The sequence below is a fragment of the Camelus ferus genome, chromosome 5, assembly GCF_009834535.1.
Source record: "Camelus ferus isolate YT-003-E chromosome 5, BCGSAC_Cfer_1.0, whole genome shotgun sequence".
Classification (NCBI taxonomy): domain Eukaryota; kingdom Metazoa; phylum Chordata; class Mammalia; order Artiodactyla; family Camelidae; genus Camelus; species Camelus ferus.
In genome coordinates this window covers 80,499,284-80,526,642 of record NC_045700.1, presented here as the reverse complement: position 1 = coordinate 80,526,642, position 27,359 = coordinate 80,499,284, and the positions used below count along the sequence as shown (strand labels likewise).

The following is a 27,359-nucleotide window of genomic DNA, read 5'->3' as shown; positions in this document are numbered from 1 at the left end:
GAGAGATAGCAAATGAATTGGACCTCGGAGGCAGGCACTCTTGGGTTCCTTATGACCTGGCCCCTGAAGGGAGGAAGACACCGCGCCTCCGTTTTACTGCCTGGAGAATGGGTTTCGGGTGGAACAGAGAGGCGGAGGCCACTCCAGCGAGAGTAGGAGCTAGGCAGACATTCGATGAGGGGGAGTCGTCTTGATGGCTCAGGGATTTTGTGCTTTCCCGGTTTCCGTTCCCTTGCTCTTTTGGATAGGAAGTGAATTAGCATTTATTTAACATTCATCAGACTATTTTAAGTACCAGTTTGGAGCCTGTGTCCCACCCCCAGCTGGGTCGGTCTGTCAGGCCACTTCTATAGGTGCTCAATAAAAACTTCTGGAATTTCTTCTTCTTTTTTTAGTCTCAAGTGCCAGACTCTGTGTTAAAGTGCTTTATATCCGTTGCAAGGTTGGTGTTGTCCTCATGTTACAGACCAGGACACTGAGATCTGGAGGTTAATTACTTATCCAAGCTAGGAGACAGCAGGTCTCTATGGAACCCAGGTTGATCTGCTTCCAAAACTACGCCTCCCCCATCTTGCTGCCTCCACACGTCTCCCCCTCCACCTCCACCCTCCAAAACAGCAAGCCAGTCTGCTCCACTCATTCCACTCCTGGCCAGGCCTTGGAAAGAAGCTCATTCAGAGGTCTTCCCCTTTCCCTGATCCTCTTCAGGAAGCCCATACAGAAAGTGTTGGTGGGAACTGTGAGCCAGAAGAGTGGCTCCATGGGCGATGAGACACGTCCAGACCTGGGGGAGGGGCGACTATGAGTAGGGGAAAGGACAAGACCTTTGGGGAAGCCCCAGTACATCCCCCTGAGCCTTCCATCTGTTGCCTCCTTTCCATGCCTCCCCCATCCCCAAGGCACCCGCTGACCCAACAGTACCAGGTAGGTGGTAAGGCCCAGGTAAACTGCAGCCAGCAGTGCTACGAGGATGAAGTAGGCAGGGTGGGGAAGGCTGGGCAGGTAGCTGACCACGAAGTAAAGGTTGATGGCACAGAGCAGCACCATAATGGAGGAAGTGATGGCCTTGCTCACCCTTGGGGACAGGATAGAGACTCAGGACTGGCTGCATCTCCTCCAGTTCCCACAGCCAGCCTGGAGCTAAGGTAGGAGGCAGACACACAAAGCCGGCTTCCGTGGGCTATGGGGCCTGGAGCAGACCCCTGGCCGATTTCTGCCTCCTGGAATTTCCAGGCACCACACTGGCAGGATTTGGCAAGAGGAGAGTCTGGGGTGAGGGTGAGGAGATCAGGCTCTAGAAACAGCCCTGCTCCAGGATTCCAGTCCTGGCTTCTCCACTTGCGAGCTGTGTGACCCTGGGCAAGTTCCTTCACTTCTCTGATCTCATCTGGATAATGAGAACAATGGGAATTCCTACCTCTCCTGAGGTTGTGAGGATCAAATGTGGTAATTTCAGTCTTGCGCCAGCCTTGGGCCGTTGGGGCATACTCACCGGCCACTGGCAAACTCCTGCATGAGGGCTGGCATGCTGGTGAACGTGAGGATGGGCAGCACAGCGAAAGGAAGCTGAGGAGAAGCGGGAGAAGGGGCTAAGGGACCCTGCCCTCGGAATACGTTGAGGAGAGGAGGAGCAGGCCACGGCTCCAGTCACCCTCTGCCTGGCTGTGCACCCTTAGGAAAGTCCCCTAACGGCTCTGAGCCTCAGTTTCTCCACCTCTGTGCCTTCCAAGGTTGTGGGACTCCAAAGCAGGAGAAAGCGTTTGGGGACTCTGGGCCAGGGCTGCCTGAGTTGTTTGTATCCCAGCTCTGCCACTTGGCACTTAACTGCATGTATCAGTTTTCCCATCAGCAAAATGGGGATAATGGTGGTTCCTACTCCTTGGGGTGGCTGTGGAAAGTACAGGAGCTTTGCAGGTAAGATGTGTTTAGAATAGTGCCTGGGGTGAGGGGGTTCATTTGGGGGATTGCTGTGGTTCCTGTTTGGCTCCTCAGGGGGAGGGGTGGCGGGCCCGCTGGCTCACCAGCAAGCTCTGCAGCACGTTGAGCAGGTCGTTGAGGCCTGACAGGTCCCTCACGTCCCTGAAGATGGCCACCAGCACGGTGGGCAGGATGGCGCAGGAGCGAGTAAGCAGGACCCGGGCAAAGCGTGACCACCGCAGCTTCAGGAAGCCCTGGGGTGTGGTGGGTACCTTAGTGGCGGTGTGCAGGACTGGGGGTTCCAGGGGAGGGGCCCTCAGTCCTCCCTCAGCCCATGTCACGCCTGGGGAGACCCTCTGTTTTTTCCATCTTTGAAATGGGGGCAGCTCTGTCCATAGTTGGCGGTGAGGGGATAGATGGGGAGAAATTAGGGGGTGTTCCTCTCCCACAGCTGATTGCTGAAAATCAGTTTTGAGGAAAAGGCTCTTATTAGTCCTGGGTCTGCAGCCTTGGGTCAGTCGCCTCACCTCCCTGAATCTCAGTTTTCTCATCTGTAAATTGGGGCTTATCATGGAACCCGCTGGGCTGCCGTAAGAATCAAGGAGGTCGGTGTCCAAGTCCCCAGGAGTGTGCCTGTTGTCGTTGGACCCCTGTCCACCCCTGCCCGCCCACCTCCATCACAAACTGTCCCGCGTAGGTGCCGGTCATGGTGGAGCTCTGTCCAGCGGCCAGAAGACCCACCGCCCAGATGTAGAGCGCTGCAGGGCCGAAGAGGCAACCGAGGATCACGCCCTGGAGGGAGGGATGTGGTCAGACCCAGGGACTCGCCCCTTCTCTCAAGGTTCCGCCCCTGAGGTGGGCGTGGCAAGGAGCCCCGCGGGATCCAGTATTTCCAAGCCCACCCCTGCTGCGCTCACGCTTACTCCTTGGTATATGTCCACCGCCACTGTAAGGTTGTTCATGGGGAAGATCTTGGCATAGTCATGGAGGCTGCTGTTGGCACAGATGTTGTACTGCGGACACCAGGCCGTAGGAGGGAAATGGAAGCGCACACTTAGTCCTGGAAAATCAGACCTTCAGGCCTTGACAGGGGTCTGAAACTGGTGGCCCGCGGGCTGAATCCAGCCAGATATATTTTGTTTGTCTAACAAAGATTTTTTTTTCTTTAATGTGAATTTGTCGATAACATTCAAAATTGAGAAGAATTAACATGAGAACCCACCTTCCAGCTTCTCTTGGATTTGCAAGAGCAGGCATTACCACAAACAATTGGCTGGCAGTGACTCAAGCTACCCCACAGTCCCTTCTTCCTTACCTGAGACCCACTTCCCACAGCCCTGCGACTGGGCTGGTCACGAAGACAAAGTTTTGCCATTCCTATTTAGACCTCTCTCCTTGTGCTAAGGAGCAGAGACCCAGGGAGGAGTGTGACTTCATAAGGTTACACAGCAAGGCAATGGCATCTCCCATGTCCCCAGAGGCCTGACCAGTCTGTCCCCACCCCCACCTCCACTCCCCAGCAATCGGTAAGCGCCCAACACTGGCTAGCAATTGTTAGAGCCTCAGGACAGAGACCCACTCAGAAATCGAGACAGGTGCAGGTCCCAAATCCCAGAGTGCCTGAGAGGAGCTGGCCAGCTCCTTCTCCTTCATATTCAGCTCAAATGTCACCCCCTACAAGAGGCCTCTCCTGACCACCTGGGCTAATGTAGTAGCCCCTCCATCACCACACCCCCGATTATGTTTCATCACCCACTTTACTTCCTTCACAACACAGTTCATATTTTCCTTTTTGTACTGATTGGTTGATTTGTTTCCTGTTTGCTCACGCCTCCAAATTTAATCTGCAGGTGGGCAAGGTCTTTGTATCGTTGATTGCTGTATCCCCAGGGTCTAAGACACTGGCTGCTACATAACAAATGCTCAGTAAATATTTGTCAGATGACTGACAGTTTATCTACTAATGATGAAGATTATCAGGAGAGACTCAAGAGAAGAAATTGACTGCCTGCATATTCCCAACCCCATGCTCATGCTTAGGCAGGCACCTCCTCCCAGCACGCCCTCCCTGCAGTTTGCTGGGCAAATCCTGCCCATCCTTCAAGGTGCAGTCGGAATTCTGGGTCCTCCAAGATTCAGCTACTCCTCCCAACCACCTCTGCTGGACGCCTGTGCCTTGCAGCCCCTGATGTGGGGAATGACCCTCTACAAGCCTGTGAGGTGGGGGAGCTGTGTCTCCCCAGTGGGATGAGAAAGGGGCTCCCAGTCAGAAGCCAGGGTCACAGATTCCCTCTCCTACCAGTGCCTGGAGTGCAGGACAGAGACTCAAAGGGCTTCGCTGCATTGCTTGGCATTCCCAGCAAAGCCTGCAAGGCATGTGTGTATGTGGTGTGCCTCACCGCAGCCTGGTTGGTTTGCTGGTAGAAGGCTTGCCCAAAGACAGCCACAACAAAGAGGTTGATGAAGAAGGAGACAGACAGGGCAATGGTGGCTTCGATCAGGAAGTACATATTGGCTTCTCGGATGTCTGCCCGATGGGTCCGATCTACCTCTCGAGACTGTGAAGGTCAAAAGAGAGGGAAGCACCAAGTCCCTCAGAGTTGCCCAAACATTCTTTACCCTCACACATCTACCTATGTTCCCCCAAACCCCAGTTCTTTCTAAAATCCCCTATATGGCAGTCTGTGATAGGCCTTTGTTTCTGCCTCAGGGCCTTTACACTTGCTAGTCCCTCTGCTTAGAATATTTTCTCCCCTGATCTTTCTTCCTGTCCTTCATGTTTCAAAGGTCACTGCCTTAGAAAGGCCTTTCCTGACTACCTTTTCTAAAGGACCATCTCCCTTCAGTCATTCTCTATCATACTCCTCTGTTTAGTTTCCTTCAGAGCACCTTTCACAATAATTCTTTCCTTGTTTACTTGTCTGTCTCCCCTGCTGGAATGCATGCTCTAAGAAGGCAGAGGGCTTCTTAGTCCTCACTACCCGCCGCCCGGCCTTCCCAGTTATCACTGACTCCCAGCTACCGCTCACAGATGCTCTATTATTATATATTGGATAAAGAATGATTCACTCCCCACCTAAAATGACGAAGGAAGGCAGGAGCCAAGGGGGCGGGGATCCAGCCTTGGAGACGGGCCAGCGTGGCTCTAAGGGAGGGGGCCTCTCTCCTCCAGTCGGCTCACCTTGACCAGGGCCGAGTGCAGGTAGATGTTGTGGGGCATGATGATGGCGCCAACGATGCCCACGGCCTGCAGCAGCTCGGGCCGGCCGCAACCAGGGCACGAAGGCAGGAACAGGCCCCGAAGAACTGCTACCTGATCAGGTCTCGCCACCACGTACTGCAGAGAGGAACCTCATCAGGCCCCGCCCCGTCCCTGAGCAGCCATTCTCGCCCTCCACCCCGTCCTGGCCGCCAGGGGGCGTGACTAAGGTCTGCTAACCCCGCCCCTCAGGCTCTTCAGCGGGCAGAGTGGGTAGCCCCTTGACGTTTGTGCAGGGAGGTTGGTGTTTGGGCTCTGGCTTCCCACCTCATAGCCGAAGGTCAAGGCCATAATGGTAATAAGGAATCCAAAAAAGGCTTCCAGCTTCCGCAACCCTAGGAAGAGAGCAAAGGGACAGAACCCATAAAACCAAAAAACAAAACGAAACAAAATCAAAATTGTAACATAAGCAACTATTAATGGCTGATATCTTGAGCAATTTATTCTGGGCACTGTGCCAAGGGCTTAACATACATTACCTCAGTGGATCCTCACCACAGCCCTGTGAAGCCTGTACTATTATTATCTCCATATTATAGTTGAAGAAACAGAAGTCTAACTTGCTCACGGCCATACAGAGTGAGGCTGCTCAGAGTCCTTCTCCCAGTACAGCTGAGCATCAGTTGGCTCCTACGTTCATTTGCCAGTCCCTTGTCCCCAAGTCCCCTATGAGAATGAGAGGAAACCCACCATAGTTATCGAGGAAGAGGAAGAAGAAAGTGTCCACGATGGTGATGAGGACGCCACCCCAGAGTGGGATTCTGAAACCAGAATGGCCTGGCTCAGCCCAGCCTGGTCCACGAGTCTGGATTGCCCACCCCCAGGGCTAAAGACTGTTGAATCTGGTATTTTGGGAGCAGGCATTCAAGTGGCTCCAGACAGCTAAGGGAGAGGGGAGTGGGAGAGTTCTGGAGACAGGGACACGGCACATACACGCTAGGAAGGGCCAAGCTGCGTGGGGGAACAGCATGGCAGTGAGCTCGAGGCTGTGGCCCTAAAGGCTGCATGGTGACTGACGTCTGTTTGACTTGAGACACACTTTACATATCTGGGTCTCCATTTCCCCAACTGGCAAATTGGGCAATAGCTCTGAGTCAGAGGGGACTGCAGGATGAAGTGGATGCAGGGAAATAGAAGGCCCAGGGAGAAAGAAGCAGCTGTTTCCAGCCCTGGACAGAAGAGCTGGGGCCCCTGCTGAGTACCGTCCAGCTGAGAGCAGACTGAATGCAATCGCTGTGCCGATGACTTCCTGCATGTCCGAGCCCACGATGGCTACCTCGATGGTCAGCCAGAGGAGGGTGCGGGGCACCTAGTGGGTAGAGGTAACCCTTCATCAAGGCTAGGCCAGGTACTTGTCTCTTGTCTTGGCCCTACACTCACCTTGCTATACCCGGTTCTATATCGCTGGGCTGGAAGCCTGCAAACTACATATACAAGACAGCTTTGCCAGCCGGCTTCCAATTAGGTTTCATGGTGTAAAATTAATCAACAGAAACCTCAATTAAATTGAGTTGGGAGACCAGAACCGGAAGCTTCCATGCCTTGTGAAAATAGCGGAGCCCAACAAGAAGAAGAAAGACTGCTCTTCTTTCCTGGCAAGGACTCAGCCACTGAAGCACTGTGAACTCTTTATTAACTTTCACCCTCTCCCACTTCCCTTTCCCCTCCATAAAAGTGTTCTTCCGTTATCGTGCGGAGACCTTGTTACAGGCCCCCTAATTCTCTGCTCATCCTGAATAAACCCATCTTTGCTGGAGAAATATCTGGCAGTCTATTTGTTTTAGGTCAATGGTAGGAAATAGTTCAGGGAAACTAAAAGGCAGGGAGAGTGTTTTTACCCCTGCTTCTGGAGGTGTTTCTGACAGTGGCACCAGCAGAATGTCTGGGCTCCAGCAGCACTGGCAGCTATTTGGGCAGTGGCAGCAATATTTCTAGAAACTTGGCAGCAACTTATGGCCCTTGGGCTCCCACCCAGCAGCTTACTGACCTCTGGGTAACACCTCTTTCCCTGGTTTCTCCAGCCCTTTCAACACCTTTGGGACTACATCCCTGCATTAGGTACCTTTGAAATCTCTAGTGCTATAATTTGTTTGCCTGCCTGGATACTGACAATAGCCAAGTCCCCAGTGTCCACCCCAGCCAGTGCTTATCTCGAGCCAATGCCCACCTGTTTTTCACCTTGGGCAAGTCCCTCCCCCAGGTTTCAATTTCCCCTTCTGCAAAATGAGCAAGATATCTCTAACGTCCCTCTCAAACTGTGTTCTAGTAGTTTGAGCCTCAGTCTTACCTATCAAATGGACTTGTGATGCCCCATTTGAGATGATGTATTTATTTGATCTTGGAAGATTTAAATGGCTGTCTGAGCCCACGGATGCTTCCTGGCCAGGCGCACGAAGCTCACCTTAGGGTAGTAGAGATGGCAGACCTCGCCCAAGTCCTTGCCTGTCACCACACCCAGCCGGGCAGCAAGTCGCTGGCAGAGCAAGCCCAACACCGTGGCCCACAACAGTACCCAGAGCAGCTGTGAGAAGCCAGGGAGAGGCCTTCAGCCAGTGGGGCCAGTCTCTGATAACCCCCAAGCTGCTGGTACCTTCTAACCAGGGACACTCCCCAGGGAGAGAGTGGGGGAGATGAAGCTAGAAGACTACCAGCCCTACACCCCACACTCGGGCAGGGCTGCCCAGGGGACCCTTTTTTGGCCGATTTGAACTTAACACCTTCTCCCAGGAACATCACTCATGCAGTCCACTCCGGGGAACTGCAGCAAGCTGGGGGTCTCCACCCACTTAGCCTGGTCAAACCCCTCCCCACAGTGCCCAGGCTCAATCACTTTGAATCCAGCCACAGCGCCAGCCTGAAGATCTGACTCAATGTTTCCTGGGTCCAGGAAAGCGATGCTCATGAGGAAGCCGGGCCCCGTGAAGGCCCACAGCTTCCGCAGGCTGAACACACCCTGTGGGGAAGAGCAGATTCAGGGGTCCTGGGTGCAGGTGTCGGGGCAGCTAGCCTTGGCCAGCCCCCAGCCAAGACCCCCTGGACTCATCCACCCAGGCTGGCTAGCTCTGCCCTCCATTCTCCATTCCTGAAGGTGCCACCCCAGTGGGTAGTGGAGCACATGGGAGGAACTCAGGATTTGCTGAGTCACAGCAGTCAGCTCTCTGGATGGGTTTGCTTCTGTGGTCTACACCACGCCGGCCCTGACTCGGCAGATCCTCAGAGCCGGAAGGGCAGCTTTTCTGGGTCAGGCCTCCCTGGTCCAGCTCCTCCCTCTCTGGCCCCTTCTCAGACCACAGGAGAGAGCCCACAAAGCCTAGGGTCTCCCTACCCCCATTCCAGGGCTTCCCTGGCAGCCTGGGCATCAGCTAAAGAGTCTAGAAATGCAGGGTGGCGGGGTCCTAGAAGCCAGCCTGCAGGCTCTGCTGCTCCTGATGCCCTTGCTGGGTCCTCTTCTTAAATGTTACAACAAATCCTCGAGGCACCGACCTGAATTCACTCCAGGTCCCTTTCCCTTCCTAGGAAAGCTGAGATTCATCCAGAAAGCCACTTGATAATTTTTAGACAAATATTAAGCACTCCAGCCAAGCACTGGGGACTGAAGCAGGAAGGTAGCAGTTACCGCTGTCCGTCACTGCTGCTCAGAGCTGAAAGGGACTTGCCATGGTCTTCAGGAGACTACCTTCCCCCAGCCTATGAGATCCTATATGATCCTGTCCATCCTGAAAGCCCCCAGGAAGTTTCCAGCATTCCCACCGGTTTGGCGTCCGGGATAGGGATCTTCTCATTCAGGTTGGTCCCTCCGGGAGGTGCTTGCTGTGGCCCCAGGCTGGGCGGGCTGGAGATGGAGCCATAGTTGGGCCTACTCAGCCTTTGGGGGCTTGTGTCACCTGCGAGGGGTCCCATAAGCCTTGGTGAGTGACCTGCCTCTTTCTGGCCCAGGGTTAAAGCCATCTGTCCTCCTCCCTCACCTCCTCCTGGCAAAGTGGAGAAACCCTTGACTCCCATTGTGGGTCCATCACACCTCCACCCCTGGCCCAAACATTCCAGAAGACGTGTGAGAAGCAGAGTCTCCAGAATTACTCTCCTTCCACGTGAGTGCAGGGATTCCCAAATCTGGATCTCTCTTGCTACAGAGAATGCGGAGAGGAACACCAGCAATGAGGAGGTCAAACTGACACCAGCATGAATGCCTCTTGGCCTCACCTCTGCCTCCTCTAGCAGCCAAGGAAGCTCCAGGGGCTCCAAATCCACAGAGATGAGGCAAGGGGATGCTCTGCCTTTGGGAGCATGAAGAGCTCAACCAAGGCTGGGTCTCGAATTTTGGTTGAGACCAGGACTCCCATGGGGAACAGGGACTTCCTTTGCTACTGCCACCCACCCACCACCCATTCAGGCTGTGTCCCTGGAGGGGGCTACTCACCTGTCATGAGGACCACAGACTCAGGTGCTTTCTGAGTGAGTGGTGTGCTGGGAGGTTGGTTCTTCAGACTATGTGGCCTCTCTGGGTGCTGGTGAGTGAGCGCGTCCACACCCTTTTACCCATCCTCAGCGGAGCTCAGCTGTCCTCACACACACAGGGAGTTGTGAAACACTTTCCAAAGGCAGAAGTGGGCAGCTCTGGCGGAAGGCTCTGCTGGGCCACAGTCTGGACTTTCGTTTCCCTCCAAACCTGAGCTTCACAACACTTCTGGCTCCCTTCCAGGGCACCCTGAACTCTATGCCTCCCAGCTTAGTTCTGATCGGAGGCTTCCTGACACTTGGGGATTCATGTATAGATCATAGGACTGCCACCCCCCACCCCCGACCCCTTCTCCTTTTCAATCTTGGGTCCTACGGCCACTGGTTGGCCTAATGGGAGAGAGGGAGTTCTAATGGCCTAGGTAGGTCACAGTTTCCTGTTGAGTGCCTCAGAGGAAAAGACTTTCTAGGACCTGCCACAGGGGACATGCATTGAAGATGCAGGTCAAGGAGATCCTCAGAACAAAAGGGCATTGGAATTCTGGTCCTGGTTCTGCCACTGATCCACTTGACATTGTCAACAGATCATGTCCTGTCTCTGAGCTTGGGTCTTCTGTTAAATAAAGGACTCAGACTGGCTAACAGGTCAAAAATTTAAGTGCATAAGGAGGCCAGGCAAGTAAGATAAACTATGAGACAGGATAGGAATGAGAAAACCAGGGCCAGCTCAGGGGAGAATGACAAATGTTGCCAAGCCTCAGGGTCGGGGGTGGGGGGGGGGCGCGGTGGTAATAGGGAATGGTGGAGACTGTAGCAAAACAAAGGTCCTATACTCTGTTTAAAGAGGATTGTGCTTACAGAGTTCCAGGCAATTGTCATGTGGGAATGTGGGCCCCCTGTCACCGTGTGACCTGACTTGTCAAGGATGCTGAAAAATTTGGAATTTTATGCAACATATGCTTTTTGAATACTAGTCTCAATTTTTTTTTGAAAATATTGTATAATCTAAACAGACATTTCTATGGGCTGAATTCTACTTGAGGGTTACCAGTCTCTAACATCTGCATAAGTGTTGGACAAGACCCTTCTAGCTCCCAGTTTCTTCTCCTTGCCAGCTCCTGTACTCCCCCACTTACCTCCTCAGAGTTTTCTCACTGCCATGCCCACTCACATCCTCTATCCTGGAGCTTTTATTTTCTGCCAAGAATATTCAAAACCTTAACTGTCATGCGGTTTCCAACTCCAAAGTCTGCAACCTCAGGACCCAGAGAAAACAGGGGCAGTTTCTCACACCTAGACCTGATCTGGGATATGATGTATCCCCACACTGAGTCAAAACCTTTAGCCAAAGCTTGGAGGGAGCAGCCAGTTTCCTGGCTCCCCATGAATAGGGGAAGATGGAGAGATTGGAGAGGTAAGGATGTGGGAAGAGGGGTGAATGGTGGGTCAGAGAGGAGAGAGCAGCATCAGTGTGCAATCCTATTGCTCAAGGTACCCGCGTCATCCCTGACCTCTAGAGTTTGCACATATTCGCAGTCATTAACTTGGACTCATGTGGGGATGACTGGAGGGTAGGGCTGGGGCAGGATGTGATGGTTAAAGTTTTTGCATCAACCATGGGGTGCCCAGTTATTTGGTCAAACATTCTGGGTGTGTCTGTGAGGGTGTTTTTGGAGGAGATTAACATTTGAATCAGTAGACCAGTGGAGGGGTGGGCAAAACTTAGTGGTAGAGTGCATGCTTAGCATGCATGAGGTCCTGGGTTCAATCCTTAGTACCTCCATTGAGAAAAAAAGAAAAAAGAAATGGTAGACTGAGGAAAGTAGATTTCCCTTCCTGATGTCGATGGGCCTCATCCAACCAAATGAAGACCTAAAGAGAGCAAAAGGCTGAGTAAGGGAGAATTCTCTCTCCCTCTCTGCTGCCTTTGAACTGGGACATTTTTCATCTCCTGTCTTCAGACTTGGCTTGGACTAGAACTTACAACTGTTGGCCCTCCTGGGTCTCAGGCCTTCAGACTCGGACTGGAATTATATATACTATTGGCTGTCCTGGGTCTCCAGCTAGCAATTCTTGAGACTTCTCAGACCCTATATGGCATGAGCCAATTCCTTATAATCTATCTGTTTATCTATCCATCCATCCATCCATCTGTATTTCCTATTGGTTCTGTTTCTCTGGAGAACTCTGACTAAAACAGATGCCTTCTTCTTTGCATCTTTTGTGGGGCCTTACCTATAGATAGAAACTTGGTGAGTGTAATTGATTAATGACTGATCGATACCCTACATAGCCTCTAACTTACAGACAAGTATGTGTCTCTGAGTTTGAAAGAATGTGTCAAGGGTTCTGGGCAGAGTGTCTACATGAACCAGAGTTCCAGAAATCTGCCTAGTGATCCCCTTGGATCTGGAGCTGCTGCTGAATAGTAAACCCTGCATGTGTAGGGTGAAATTTCATGAAACTCAATTCCCTCAAGATGGATCACAGTCTTAAATGTAAATATAAAACTCAAAAACTTTTAGAAAAAAAATGGGAGAAAATCTTCAGAATCTAGGACCAGACAAAGACTTGTTAGACTTGATACCAAAAGCATGATTTATAAAGGGAAAAACTGATAAATTGGACCTCATCAAAATTAAAAACTTATGCACTGTGAAGGACCCTGTTAAGAAGATGAAAAGACAAACTAAAGACTCAGAGAAAATATTTGCAAACAATACATCTGACCAAAGACCAGTACCTAGAAGTAAGAAAATCTGTTAAAACTTGAGTGAAAAACCAAACAATCCAATGAGAAATGGGCAAAAATCACAAACACTCATTTCACCAGACAGGATGTACAGATGGCAGACAAACATATGAAAAGATGTTCAGCATTATTAAACATTAGGGACAGGCAAATTAAATCATAATGAGATATCATTGCACCCCTATCAGAACTGCTAAAATAAAAAATAGTCACAATGCCAAATGTTGGTGGGGATGTACGGGGAGCTAGATCCCTCATATGTTTCTGGTGAGAATGTAAAATGGTACAGACACTCTGGAGACAGTTTGGAAATTTCTTTAAAATTAAAATGCAACTACTATATGATTCACTCTAGGCACTTCGTATGCATTTTTCCCCAGAGAAATGATGATTTATGTTCACACAAAAATGTGTACACAAACTTTTATAGCGGCTTTATTCATAATAGCCCAAACCGGAAACAACCCATACTGTCCTTCAACAGATGAATGGTTAACCAAAGTATGGTATATCCATACCATAGAATATACTATGGTACTCACACCATATATATATGTATAGTATAGTGTACATTTATCCCAGAGAAATTAAAACTTATGTTCACACAAAACCCTGTATATAAGTGTTTATAACAGCTTTATTTGTAATAGTCAAAATCTAGATTCAGCGATGTCCTTCAACAGGAGAACGGTTAAACTCACTGCAATACAAACCACCGATTACTACTCAGCAGTGAAAGGAACAAACTAATAACATACAGTAACTTGGATAAATCTCCAGGTAATCATGCTAAATAAAAAAAGTCAACCTGAAAAGGTTACATATTGTACTGTTCCATTGTATAACATTTTTGCAATGGCAGAATTTTGGAAATGAAGGTTAGATTAGTGGTTGCAGTTAGTAGAGATGGGTGAGGTCGGAGGTAGAGAGAGAGGTGTGTGTGATTCTGAAAAAGTAACTTGAAAGATCCTTGTGGTGTTGAAACTATTCAGTACCCTGACCTTGGTGGAGAATACACAAACATACACATTTACAATATACTATACAGAACTTAATATACACACATGTGAGTATAAGTAAAATGGGGGAAATCTGAAAAAGATCAGTGGACTGTGTCAATATTACTATTCTGGTTTATTGAAAGCAGAGATTCAAACAGATACTTGTACACTCATGTTCTGAGTAACATTTTTCACAATAACCAAAAGGTGGAAACAACCCAAACGTCCATCAACAGATGAATAAACAAAATTTGTTATAGCCATGCAATGGAATATTATTCAGCCTTTAAAAAGGAATGAAATCCTGATACATGCTATAATATGGATGAACCTTGAAAACATTATGCTAAATGAAATAAGCCAGATGCCAAAGGACCACTATGGTGTGATTCCACTTACATGAGGTACATAATGTAGTCAAATTCATAAATACGACAGAGATTCAGAAGGTCATATCTGCACCTTCCAAGGGCATTACCAGCCCTGTTTTATTGTTTTGTTTTTGTTTTTGTTTTTTGCTGTCAAATGTCAAAATGTAAAATTCTTTTTGTAGGACTCCGTCAATCTATAACACTGCTTTTAGTTTATCTGCTCTCATGGTTTCTGAGGGAAAGAAAAAACTCAGAAACAGGCTGGCATTCAGGTATTTGCCTAACCCACATTCCAAGGTCTCTCAGTCTCCCAGATAGCGGGCAACACTTTAGTTGGGGTCCCAGACCCTTCACAGTCTCATTCTGAACCCCTTGCAGGGGCTCAGACATTCCATGTTCCCTCCCTCTCGTCTCCAGGCCTTTGCACATGTTGCTTCCTCTCCAAACATCCTCCACATCCTCTGCCTGGCAAAGAGCCTCTTGTCATTCAGGATTCAGCTGTGGTGTGACCCCTTCCAGGAAGCCTCCCTTGATTTCTCCAGGGCCAGGCTGTGTGCTCCCTCAGCACAATGCCGTCCTCATCTACCTGGGCACCTCACAGCAGTGAATCTGCTGTCAGTGACAATGCATTAGGGATCCAGGGAGTGTCTGGGTGCCTGGGGAAGGGGAAAGACAGGATACAGCCAAGCCTACTCTGTTATCTAAAGCAGGAAGGTGCCTCTTTTCTGTTCTGGGACCTATCTCCAGAGATGTGCATCTGATCTGTTTATCAGAGTGGATCCCCATAGGGACCCGAGCCAGACTCCCCAGATCTAAATCCTGGTTCTGCCACTAACCAGTTATATGTCCTTGGCTTTAACTTTTCCTTCATCTGTAAAATGGGTATAGTAACAGAACCTACCTCATAGGGGTGTTGTGAGAATCACATGAATTATCATGTGTAGAGGGATTAGCATTAGTAAGTGCTGTATAGGTTTTGCTCTTATTACTATTCCTTTTCCTCTGCCTCCCTGGGCTCTCACAGTAGGTCAAGGCTACATCAAACAACCTAATGTTGCAGGTATATGTTTCCTTCTTAGCACTTTCCATGGTCTACATTTACACATTCATCCATGGGACCCTTGACTGATGTCTCTTCCCTTCTAGTCTGACCGTGTGCCGTGTAGGTGGGGCCTGGCTCTGATGCTCACACAGCATCCCCACATCCTAGTCCAGTGCCTGGCAATTCAGAAGTGCTCCATGTCTGTTTTTATTTTGTTCTGAGACATATATATCTTAGTATTATGGAGTAAGAAGAGGGTCATCAAAGCTCTGGGGACAAATGATATGATCTAAAAACAAACTAGTTTTGGGGGGAGGGTGTAGCTCAGGCAGTAAAGTGCATATTTAGCATGCATGAGGTCCTGGCTTTAATCCCCAATACCTCCTCTAAAAACAAAACTAATTACCTTCTCCTGCCTAAATAAATAAATTTAAAAATCATTTTAAAAAACCTAATTTTGAAATAAATGTCACAGAGCAGGTAAGGAAGTGGCAGACTTACTTTTCCCAAGTCACCTGATTCAAGAGTGCTCAGCCACGGAAGGCTGCCTATGGGTTGGATGGTACTGCCCTTCCCGTCTTTCCTGACTGCTGCAGAGTGTCTGGGACTGGATGGGGCTTTCACAATCTTTATAGGAACATTCTGGGTGCATTGGGCTGAGTCAGTTTCCATTCTCCATGGATGAAGAGAACTTGCCAGGGCCTAGGAAGCCCTCCAAGACCCAGCCCTCCTTTCCTCACCGTGGCTGAGCACCCTCATTGCCAGCTTCTCCTCCCCCCTCCTCACAGGAGTCTCACTGACTTTCAGTCCCCAATGTGCCTTGTTCAGAGCCTTTGCACTTGCTGTATCCTCTGCCTAAAATGCTTTTCCCGCAGCTCTTCACAGGTCTGACTCCTTATCATTCAGATCCCAACTCAGCTGAGACACAAGACAGGCCCTCCCTGACCTCTCCACACTCGACCCTCCAACCCTGAGCCACTTTCTATCAATGACTTGGCCCTCATTGTTTTCAGAAATGTCTGAAATTTCACATGAGAAATTATCTTTTGTGTTTATTGTCTATCTCCCCATGCTACCTGCAAATACCATGAAGACAGGGACTTGGTCTTGTCCCTGCTGATCTCCCAGTGCTTAGAATAGCCCTGGCACATGGAAGGAGACCAATATTTGTTGAGCTGATTGCCTGACTGAATGAAAAGAACTTATCTTCTAGAGCTGTTGTGGTCCATTCTGGTAGCCACTAGCCACATATGGCTATTTAAATTGAAATTAATTAAGATTCAAGTAGAATTTCAGTTCTTCAGTCACATTAACCACATTTCTAGTGCTCAGTGGCCACATGTGACTAGTGGCTGCTATATTGGATACTGCAGATAGAGAATATTTCCATCAGTAAAGCCTTGTACATATTGGCCCACTCCATTAGAGTGCAAAGCTTCTCTGGAGTCCCTCAACTAGCAGGTCCAAGGAATGGACAGATGGAGGGGTGGAGCCTGCATGCCCATTACCAGCTGCCTCAGGGGAGCTTGCCTTAATATTTGTTACTGAACTGTAATCAGTATTAAGCAGAAACAGTTCTGGGCCAGAACTGACAACAAGCAAGGATCCTAAAGGAGGTGATGATCACCTACTCATCCTTTTTCTTAGGGAGCCAGTAAGGGGCTTCCCCATCATGCAGTTTGGGGGTTCCTTGTGTCCTTGGGAACCAGGAGGAAACAGGTGGAGTGTGAGAGCTGGAGGAGGGAAAGAGGGGGGCGCCGTGGTTGGAAAGCTTCGGAGGAGATGAGCAAGGCCAGTGGTGAATCAGATCCCTTCCTCATCAGCCCCTCCCCACATCATCTGCTCTTTCTCTTAGGCAGGGGAGTGGACAGTTAAGCTCCGTGGAATTCATAATGATTCTGAGTGCCAAGAAGCCCCGCCCCTCCATTCCGGCTAACCTAGTGACTAAAAGTGTGGGTTTGGGGAATCCAAAGTCCAGTTTGAATCCTGCTTCCCACTTGCTAACTCAGTTACTTAAAGTTTTTGTGCCTCTATTTTCTTAACTGTAAAAATAGGGATATTGATCATAACGACATCTAGGAAGAAAGGCATTAAATCGCTGGATAAACCGAGTTTACGGTTCCTATTTTTAGCCTAAGACGCGAGATGCTGGCCAAGGAAGGTTCCGGCAGACAGCAGAGCCGCGGGGAGGCCCCGGATTTATTCCCATAGAAACCGCAGGGCTGAAAGCGGGCCTCCCGGGTGTGTCCCGCCGGAGTCCGAGCCCAGCCTCTACCGCCTACGGGGCCCCCGCCCGCCTAGCTCCCTGCCTGGTCCTCCTCGCCATCGATGCACTCCAGGTCCAGCGCGCGGAAGGGGCTGGGTCGATTGGAGGAGCGCAAGGCCGGGGTTGGCGGGTGTCGCTTCGCGAAGGGGCCGAAGTATTCGGCGGCGAAGGTGACCACGTCGGCCGGCTGGCGCAGCAGCAGGAAGAGCAGGAAGTCGGAGATGAGCGCCTGGGCCTCGGGATGGAGCCGCAGATAGCTGCTGTGGCTGAGGCGGAGCTCCTCCTGGCGGGGGACCAAGCCTGAGCCAGACCCGGGATTCCTGCATCCCAGGAGTCTCCCCTACTTAGCTTCATCGAGGGCTTAGGAACACTCGAGGGTGTGCGTTTCAACCAGGCAGAAAAGGAAATCATTAAGGGTGGAATTTATGCCCAGGGCATGGGGATGGGGAGGATGCGGACCTCAGGCTGGCTGCAGCACCTCCTCACCTTCCGGTCCATGAACCTTGAGTAGAGCTCCATGTCCTCCTCCCACAACAGGGGCTTCTTCTCAAATACTGGGCGCGGCTCAATATCATCTGGGTGGGGAGGGAGGAAGGCTGTGTATTACCACCCCAGAACTGTCCTTTGATATAGAGGGATGCCCAAGGGCACCCAAATTGCAGGCTCAGGTAAAACCCCAGGGTTCTGTCCACAAGGGCCGAGTTGCTGGAAGGGGTTCCCAGCAAAATGATCCTCGCCCAGTTGCCTTGGGGACAAGGGCTGGAAAGCAAAGTTTCACCATCTGATTTCTAGCTCCCATCCCACTCATGGCACACTCAATCCAGCCCCTGCACCCAAGAAGGCTCCAGGTTTCCCCACCCTCTGTTCACTGTCCCACTAGCCAGAAGCTTCACTCACCCTCTTCCCTCAAGATGGGCACCTTAGTGACCATGCAGCAACCTGGGGAGCCCACCTGGATCCTCTTGGCCAGGTGCCTGGAGTGCAACAACAAAGAAGGTGTGAGTCCTCCTAGACCAGCCTACATCCTGAAGGATGTCCCGGGGCCCTCCCTTTATTGCTATCTCCCCCGCCCCCCAACTTGTCTTTGAGTTCCAGGATCCTGTTCATTTCTAGATCCCCAGATAATGGCTCCTGCTTTTCAAACTGGGTTCTTTAAGGTGTGTGCCTGTGTACCAGGGTTAGACTGAGACCTTTAGGGGTGTAAGCACTAAAAAAATCATGAGCCTCCTGCTGTGTGATATAATCAAAATAGAAACAACAAGCTAAATTATGAAATAAAGAATGCCAATGATGTTCTGATTACTGTTTTTTCCAGTATAGTGGCTCTGTCAATACTTTTTTGGAAATTTCAAGAAACAAATGCTTCTCCCTGAATTTTCTTAGGATTTGATGCCTGCACTTTACTGGTGACAGCTTGGCAGTATGCCAGGATGCTTCCCCCAGAACGTTGATTTTATTGAGTGCTGAGTTGTTCAAACCTTGGTGTTTTTCAGTATCACACCCACACCTGTGGCAGCTGCTTTACCTATGCCTTAGGGCCTGTGGAGTCGGCATTGGCTGCCCCAGCCATTCAGGGCTCTTTGGTGAGGTTTGTGAGGCATTGTCAGGATCAGAAAAATGACAATATGTAAAGAAAGGGTGAATGATGTGGATAAAGCAGGGAGACTCAGATCTCAACAGCAACTCTCCTGGGTGATGTCCCCAGAAACAGGATTCTCCCTTTGCCGCATCCCCACCGAGTGGTTGAGGTCCTGTGCTTGTGCTCAATACTGCCCCCTTGGCCCCACCATCAGTAGCTCACCCATCAGAGAGCAGGTAGAACTGGCAGGACATGGGGATGCCCTTCTCCGAGTGTACAGTCTGCTCCACAATGAACACTTCCACCTGCTGATGGCCCACCTGGATCGTCTGGGAACCTAGGGCTTGCTGGCAGCAACCAAAATGGAAGGAGGGAGGTGAGGTGGAGGCCCACCAGGGTCTCCCCCGACACCTCACCCTGGCCCTCTTCTCCATCTTGCAGCTTCATTGCTTGTTCACTATTGATATTCAACCCTTGGCTGTCCAGACCCTCAGGCATCCGAGATTTGAGTTGCACCCTCAAGTTAAGTTGGGATCCCCTTATAAAGAGCCAGATCCACCCTGCTGCTCCAGCCCCTCCCCTTGCTACCTGGATGACCAAGTGCTTCCAGCTGGCAGATTCTCTAACAGGGATGACCAATTAGGTGTGAGTGTGTCGTGGAGGGGTGGGAGCTGGGCTATTTGCAGGGGAAGAGAGGTAGTGAAGCTCTGAAGAGGAACTAGACAGAAATTTGTGGCTTCCTCAAGCCCACGCAGGCTGCCCTGTTGTAATTAAAACTCAAGCCCTTGTTATGACCACAGCCATAGGGAGAAAATTGCTAACATAAGACTCATGTTTCAAAGTAAATGGGGGGGAAATGGCATGTGCCTATTTGTGTCAAACACATTGCTGTTTTTTATTTGTCTAGTCTAGTCTAGAAAAGACTAGAATGTAGTTTACAAAATTGGTCAAATCAGCACCCAACGTGTGTGTTCAGAGGCATAGCTTCAAGATCACATATTGCAGGATGTCCTAAGTATGTTGATGATGAAATCTCAGCCAAAAGAAAAGAAAAAAAGAGCGCCCTTCAGGGTTGAGACATAATGAAATAATATTTAAGTGCAGTTGGAGATGTTGTATTTCCTGATGTTAAAGAAGGTGTCTTTAAGAGTAGCCCCCACTAGGTTTATTTTTCCTGGACTGACTTCTGTGCAAAAAGCATAGCTTTCTTCCACGGCTCCCACTTTTTGGTCCCTCTCACTCATTCTACCTGCCTCACACTTGAACTTCTCTCTAACAGATGCAGTCTTGCTTTCTCCTGCCATTGGAAGTCTCACCTCCATGCCCTGGTTTTATCCCCACCCTCTCTTCCTCCACAGCTGTCTTTTCTCCCACCTCAGCATCCTCCATGCCCCTTCTAGTTTGCCCCAGGCCAAGCCCCCAACCCCGGGAGGCCGCTTACATAAGTGGAATAGCAGAGTTTGCCCTCTGTGTCCAAGGCCAGGAAACGGGCATTGCTGGGCACCGTCTGCCGCCAGGCCATCACCCTCAGCAACACCAGGTTGGCAGCCTCGGAGACGAAGCCCGCAATTGAGTGCCAGGGGAAAGAAGTCACTTCAGTCTTCACTTCCTGTTCAGGATAAATCTGAGTCAGGGGCCTCGAGCCAGGAACTGGGTGGGGAGCTTGAACAAGCCAGGCGGTGAGCATATGGTCTAGTCCATATGGTCCCCAGTCCAGGCTCCTAGCTGGACCCAATCTGTCCTCTGTGCCTGGTTCCAAAGATGATGTAGATTATGCCTCCCATCTGGCTCTCATCCTTACCTCGCCCTCCTTGACAATTCTGGTCATGGCCAGCTGATCATCCTGCTTCAGCAAACTCATCTTCCGTTCCATGGGGAGGATGGGGAACTAAGGGCCAGAGCATGGAGGGGAGAATCAGGGACTCACTGGACTGTACACAGACAAGATCTCCCAGAGGTCACCTTGTCCATTCTCCTTGACATATGAGAAAACTGAGGGGAGATTTGGATAGAAAACCTTCCATATATGGCACAGTTCAAGAATAGAAGTCATATTACAGTACAACATAAAGTTAAAAAGCAAAGGCACTTCAGAATACAGATTTTAAAATGGGGGTGGGTATAGCTAAGTGGTAGAGTGCGTGCTTAGCATGCATGAGGTCCTGGGTTCAATCCCCCATTCCTCCAGTTAAAATAATAATAGTAATAATAAATCTAATGACCTCCCCCTCTAAAAAAAACCCCAATAAATAAAAATAAAAGATGGGCACAGTATCTGTGGGAAGATTATAAAGCACAAGTGGTTTCATTTCAGAAGTCAAATGGGTCACACATTCCAGAAGTTAGTGAAGTGGTTGGGACTGGGTGTTGGGGGCACAGAGCAGGAGAATTTGGAGGTAAGCTGGTGGCCATTGGGAAAGGCCAGGCTCTGGGTGAGGCCTATCCACATGGCCTCCAGGGAGACACAGGGCACTCGGGCTGGAGGAGAACCAGGGTGGGATGGACCCAGGAGTTGTGTATCAGGAAAGGGTTATCAGAAGCAACCCACTGCTGACCTCCAGGACCCTGGACAGATTGATTCCCAGGTTGTGTGTGGTTGCAGGGGAACTGGGATGAGTTGGGGATGACATTCCTCTGAGCCCCCTCTTTGTCTCTCATCCCCAGGGTCTCACCCTGGATTGAGATCAAGGCTGGGGACCCTAGGAGGTACCTTGATGAACTCCTGATTATGTTGTTCCATGGGCTCCAGTTTCCATGACAGGTAGCCTGGGAGGAGGGAGGTGAATGCTGCTGTCACAGGAGATAGGGCTGGAGATTGCAGGAAGGGAGGGTGGTGGCCCAGGCTGGGGGACTCAGGTGTAGGGTGGCCACAGGGTAAACTAAGCAGTGCTTTTACCTTGAGGCTGTGATTAACCCCCCAGTCACCCCCATGTCCCATGCACTTTCTTTGCTTCATTCTAGTCCCAAGGTGAGGTCAAAGGGTTGGTCCTGAGTGAAAGTCCTGGGAGTGTCGGGGGTGGGGGGAGGGCAGTGGGGAAGGATGAGGGTGGAGGGTGTCAGGCAGCAGAAACTCTACCCAGAAGGGAGTTTCCACAGAGTATGTTGTCCATGAAGCCTCGGCTAAAGGCATGCACAAAGAGGCAGCGTGACATGACGCCAAATTTGTCCTTGTGTTTCCCCATCTGCACCTCGATGGTCAGTTCTCCCTGAGGCTGCCCTGTGTCCGAGACCATGACCAGAGCCTCCGAGAAGAACAGCATCAGCAGCTCCTCCTGCCCTGGGGGTGAGGGTCCAATGGGGACAGTTAAAGTCTCAGCTTTTAGACCTCAACTCTCTGCCCTCCTGGTTACCAGTGCCTCCAGAGCGTCCACCCAGCCCCTCTTCACTCCACGTCTCCCAGGCAGCCCTGCCTCCCCTCCACTGGCCTCTACAGCCGCCAGTAGGTGAAGACCCCCTTGCCGCCCACTAATCCCCACCGTGTCCCTGGGGTCTTCCCTTGAAGAATATCAACAAATAGACCTCATGCCCTTTCTGAGTCTCAGGAGAATCAAGGCTGAGAGAGACGAGGGCTAGGTCTGGGCCTTCTTTCTTCCCTCTCGTCCACACTGGTGCCCACCCGCTCCGCCTCCACTGCCCAGGCTCACGGAGGGAGTTGAGGAAGTGGATGGCTTCAGCATTGGCCTCTGGGGGTGCCAGACTCTCTTGGGCTGAGGGCTGGTGGCCTTTGGCTTTGGAGCCTATGGAGAAAGAAAAGGCTGAGATGGTGGACCCTGGGGAGAAGGACAAGGTGGGGCAGGCGTCCCAAGAGCAGAATCCTTCAGGGCCACCCCTGGGTGGATTGTGAGGGAGAAGATCACCTCCTCTTTCCAGCGCACCCCCCCTCCCCACACCTCAGCCCTCTTCCCACCTTTGGACTGAACTTTGGAGGACATGCTGCTTGCTGCTACCCGGTCTGTATCCAGCTGTCTCCATGGCAACTGGGAGCTAGCTACTGCCTCTTAAAGGGCCAGCAACCTACTTCACTGAACACCCAGACCTTGGAGGAAATGGTAGGAACTGTGGCTTCTGGGGCTCAGCCCAAGCCTGAGATATTGTCCAGCAGAGTGAGCACTTGACATTCTTAAGAGGCAGGGGGATGTCATGGGTCATTAGAATGACCTTAGAAGATGTGGCCCTGAGTCTGACACCACCTTTCACGCATTGAATCCAATTAGATGCCATGTGAATGGCCTACATATCGTGGTCCTAACACGTACAGTGATACTGCCAGTAATGACAATCACAGCAGACCCTTAAACTACACTTACCCTCTGCCAGGCACTGTTCCAAAGAGCTTCACATATGTTAGCTCTAATCTTCAGACTAAACCTGTGACCAGGAGCTTTTTTCCCCCTCAACTTTATGGCTAAGAAAACTGAGGCACTGAGAGGTTCAATGTCTTCTCACGGTCACACAGCTAACAACTGGCAGAGCCAGGACACAACCCAAGGCAGTTTCGTTCCAGAGTCAGAGAGAATTCAAAGGAAAATGAAGCAGCAAATAGATGATGCATTGGATCCAAGCAAGTGGTAACGTAACATGGGTAGTGATTAGAGAAAAAAGACTTGAAAATTGAATTATGATATGGCTCAAATACACTGTAGGTGGGAATGTAAATCGGTACAGCCACCATGGAAAACAATATGGAGGCTACTCAAAAACCCCAAAACAGAACCACTACATGGCCCAGCTATTCCGCTCCTGAGCACATACCTGAGAAAGACAAAAACATTCATTAAAAAAGATACAAACACCCTGCTATTAAGCAGCACCACTCACAATTGCCAAGACACGGAAGCATCCTAAGTGCACACCAATAGATGAATGGATAAAGAAGACATAGCATATATATGCAACAGAATACAGCTCACAAAAAGAAGGATATTTTGCCATTTGTGGCCCTTCATTTGCTTTTTTTTGCACTTCAAAAACCAGAATTTTAAAACTGGCATAAACATTTCCATTGCATCAAAAGCAACAAAATACCTAGAAATAACCCTAACCAAGGAGGTTGCCTATACTCTGAAAACTGTAAAACACAGATGAAGGAAACTGAAGATGATACAAAGAAATGGAAAGATATCTTGTGCTCTTGGATTGGAAGAATGAATATTATCAAAATGGTGAATGTGAATTTTGAAAAGCCAAAGTGAATTTTGAATAAGCCTTGTTCTGCACGTGAGCCCCAGTTAGTGGCATTAAGAAACTGAAAACTGCTTTGGGAAGTAGTTTGTTAGTTCCTCAAAATGTTAAACTTGGAGTTACTATATGACTCAGCAATTTCACTCGTGGGTATATACCCAAGGGGATTGAAAACATCTGTTCACACAAAAATTTATGCACAGATGTTCATAGCATCATTATTCATAATAGTCAAAAAGTGGAAACAACACAACTGTTCATCAACTGGCAAATGGATAAACAAAATGTAGTGTATGTGTGTATATATATATAAAAATATTAGTCAGCCTTAAAAAGGAACAAAGCACTGATGCCTGATGCGATATGGCTGAACCTTGAAAACACCTTGAGTGAAAGAAGCCAGTCATAAAAGACCATACGTTGTATGATTCCATTTATATGATTAAATGTCCAGAATAGGCAAATCTATAGCGGCAAAAAGGAGATCAGTGGTTACTTGGTGTGGGGGTAGTGTGGGGTGTGGAAGCAGGGAGTGACATCAAACGGGCATGGGGTTTCTTTTGGGGGTGCTGAAAATATTCTAAAATTAGATTGCAGGGATGGTTGCAAACCTGTGTATATACTAAAACTCACTTTAAAACTGTATACTTCAAAAGAGTGAATTTTATGTAATGTAAACTATATCTCAATAAAGTTGTTAATAAAAAATAGACAATTAAAATAAAATGTTTAAAAAAGCAAATCCTATTGCCTTCATATGTGAATTATTTAAAGTTTGACAAAATCATTTTGACTTGGAGAAGGTTAAAAAAAAAAAAGAAGTAAAATTGCTCCTTTTTAGATGCTCTTTAAGGGATGCCCACATGGTCCCCCCCGCCCCGATCCCAGCTGTTCTGGGAGGGGTCCTCTACATTTTAGAGCTCTTCTCCTGTTACCCCCACTCTGCCCCTCACCTCTCCTCTGTCAGGTCCCTCCATCAGCTGCACGGGATCCTCACCTGCCTGCCCTCACAGGCTCCTGCCTCCTGGGAGCCCATGTTCTCAAGTTTCTCACTGCCCCCAGATTTCTTCCCGCTTGGTGCTGGCTGTTTCCTGCTAGCTGCTTAGGGGAGAAAGCAATTTGGCAAAGTGGATCACAGAAGGATCAACATCCAGTTTGTTGTCAATTTTTTTAACTGTCTGAAAGAGATCTGTGAAGGACCCTCGTTACTGTCCCCCTTTAGAGCCTGATAGGCCGGTGGAAGGATGCTCTGGAGCGGTTGACATACTAGCTGTGTGGCTGTATTGGGCAGATTGGCCTCTCTGAGCCTGGGACATGGATAGCCTGTGCCCTCCCAGCAGCTGGGGTAGGCATCTACTGAACGACAACAGTTCCCGCAGAGAGGGCACCCTATGTGCCAAACTCTGCGGGTAGTATCTCATTTAATCCTCACGGTCAGCTTCTGACGTGGTGTTAGCATCATCTCCAGTGGACAGACGAGAAATGGAGGCACAGAAAGGTTCAGTGACTTGCCCAGGGTCACCCAATTAATAAATGGAGATTGTGGACTCCGACCCAGTTGGGCTGGCGTAAGTCCATGTTCTCATTCACCTTGCCCTACTGTCCCTCACAGGCCAGCCCTGAGTTTATTAATAACAGTAAGAGGAAAGGAAGGCTGCTGGTCACCGAACACCATTGTGCATCTCATTTATGTCTCCCGGCCACTCCAGAAGGAAGCTCGGTGATATGAGTCCCTGGTGAGGTGTTAACCGCGGTCAATTACAGATAGAACCTATATTCAAATCCAGACCAGTGCAACTGCAAGTCACGTCTCTTTCTACTACCCTGTCCTGCCTTCGGCCCAAGCCTGACCCCCAGGGTTAGCTTCTCAGCTGCTTTCAAAGGCTCTTTTTGTGGCCAGGGCCTTGGAGGCTAGGGCTACCCCCAACCCCCGTCAACACACACATGCACACACAGGGCTCTTCACGCTCACGTCTACAACTTGTCCTGATCTCTGTCCTCCCCTGGAACACCTAAGGCTGCCCATTTAGTGCGCTCCTCCCTTTCTTTTTCTGTAATTCAGAAAAAAACAGAGTCAGCCTGTGATTCAGGAAAAAAATGGAAAAAATGAACTGCTTACAGGTTATTTTTAAAACTAAGTTTGAAATTCTTCAAACAGCTTTGAGGCCATATGTCCACCTCCATTTCTTCTTTATAATAAATTATAGCACCACAAATCAGATGTAAGAAAGAAAATCGGATATAGCGTTTTCCAAAGTGACTTCATATGCCTTTCTCACCTAACTCTCCTATTAGCCTCCAAATAAGTAGGCTTGTTGGTGAAGGTTTATGATTTTGCTGCCTAGCATCATCTCTGGTATCAGACTCCCAATTCTTTTGGGGGACACTTTCCCCACTTTCAGTGCACTGTGTTTCAGTTGGGTCTGACACTGCCTTTCCAGATATGGTCATGTGACCTCACCCGGTCAGACAGAGAAGCCCATTCCCCTAACTCTTATGACTGGTTCAGGGTTGGGCACATGATCCGAGCTGGACCAATGAAACCCAATCCCTGGGACTATTGGAGGTTCTGCTAAGTTTGATGAACTAGTAGCCTATAAACCTGGAACTTCTAGAGATAATCTTTCCACTAGAGGGAGAAAGACTGACAGAGAATGATACCAATATAGAACAAAGCAGAGTTGAATGATAAAGATGCCCTTGAATCCCTGGATCCAGCCATGCCTGAAGTCACCATGATAAAATCTCACACTTCGCAGTTTCACAAGCTGATAAATTTTCCTTTTAGTTTAAGCCCCTTTCAGTTGGGTATCTGTCACCTGTACTTGAAAGGGTTCTGTCTCATTCAAGGTTGTCATCTCCAGTGGAAGATGAAGAAACTAAGGTCAGGGAAATGACTTGCTCAAGGTCACTTAGATGAGTGGCAGAGCTGAGACTGGAACCCAGGTCTCTAAGGCCAGTTGTCCTGCAAGCAAAGAGCAGGTGACCTGGTTGTTGCTGATCAGGGCTGGCTCCAGGAAAAGCACATGCCTTCATTCAGGACAGATGCCCAAGTGGGAGGCTCACCCAAGGTCCTGGGAAAATGCTTCACCAGCCCTAGAGAACCATAATCAATTGCTTCTCAAAGCTGGGCATCCCCAGAGTGACCTGGTCCTGGGGCTTGCCCAGACAAGAGAGCAGTGACCCAGAGACAATCACAGAGCACAGGGGGCTACTCTTCTTCAGGAAGGTGAGGACGACGGCCCCTTCTGTCATGCCCACCCCAGGTGCAGCCCCGACCCAGGACAGTAGGGGCCAATGCCAAAGTCCTTGGCTCAGGGTGAGGGGATCCTAAGAGGGGAGGTTGAGCTATGGACAAGGGTGGGAAAATTACCTTGGGCTGGTCCCAAGGAAGCATGGAGCTAAGCCAGTGCTTCCTAGTCTTCAGCTACACCAAGTCCCACTTTCAAGAATTCTGCCATAGCCAAGTGTCACCTTTACTTCATATTTTCCTGTTTCAATAAATACAGGCAAACTTCAGAGATACTGTGGGTTTA

General features: G+C 49.6%; 2 protein-coding genes across 4 annotated transcripts; both read right to left on the bottom strand.

Moving 5' to 3' along the window:
• Positions 1 to 238: 238 nt before the first annotated feature.
• On the bottom strand, positions 239 to 9,745 carry SLC11A1 (solute carrier family 11 member 1). 3 transcript variants are annotated; one of them, XM_006186833.2, is made up of 15 exons: positions 9,594 to 9,745; positions 8,927 to 9,060; positions 8,007 to 8,129; positions 7,578 to 7,697; positions 6,379 to 6,485; positions 5,867 to 5,937; positions 5,444 to 5,511; positions 5,099 to 5,254; positions 4,317 to 4,475; positions 2,841 to 2,930; positions 2,590 to 2,709; positions 2,022 to 2,171; positions 1,493 to 1,566; positions 922 to 1,075; positions 239 to 784 (listed from the first exon to the last, which is right to left on the bottom strand). In XM_006186833.2, exons 1-15 carry the CDS (start codon positions 9,598 to 9,600, stop codon positions 671 to 673), a joined length of 1,647 nt encoding a protein of 548 aa, XP_006186895.1. In that variant the 5' UTR covers positions 9,601 to 9,745; the 3' UTR covers positions 239 to 670. The 3 variants fall into 3 exon arrangements, with proteins under 3 accessions (XP_006186895.1, XP_032336122.1, XP_032336123.1); XM_032480231.1 differs by lacking the exon at positions 922 to 1,075 and having other exon boundaries at positions 246 to 784; positions 9,594 to 9,737; XM_032480232.1 differs by lacking the exons at positions 7,578 to 7,697; positions 8,007 to 8,129 and having other exon boundaries at positions 246 to 784; positions 9,594 to 9,737.
• Positions 9,746 to 16,959: 7,214 nt separating this feature from the next.
• CATIP (ciliogenesis associated TTC17 interacting protein) lies at positions 16,960 to 27,222 on the bottom strand. Its single transcript, XM_032480226.1, has 10 exons — positions 27,197 to 27,222; positions 22,287 to 22,379; positions 21,719 to 21,919; positions 21,353 to 21,408; positions 20,444 to 20,530; positions 20,084 to 20,251; positions 18,865 to 18,989; positions 17,961 to 18,037; positions 17,550 to 17,638; positions 16,960 to 17,346 (listed from the first exon to the last, which is right to left on the bottom strand). The coding sequence occupies exons 3-10, from the start codon at positions 21,900 to 21,902 to the stop codon at positions 17,095 to 17,097; spliced, it is 1,038 nt and encodes a 345-aa protein (XP_032336117.1). The 5' UTR covers positions 21,903 to 21,919; positions 22,287 to 22,379; positions 27,197 to 27,222; the 3' UTR covers positions 16,960 to 17,094.
• Between the last annotated feature and the right edge of the window lie 137 nt (positions 27,223 to 27,359).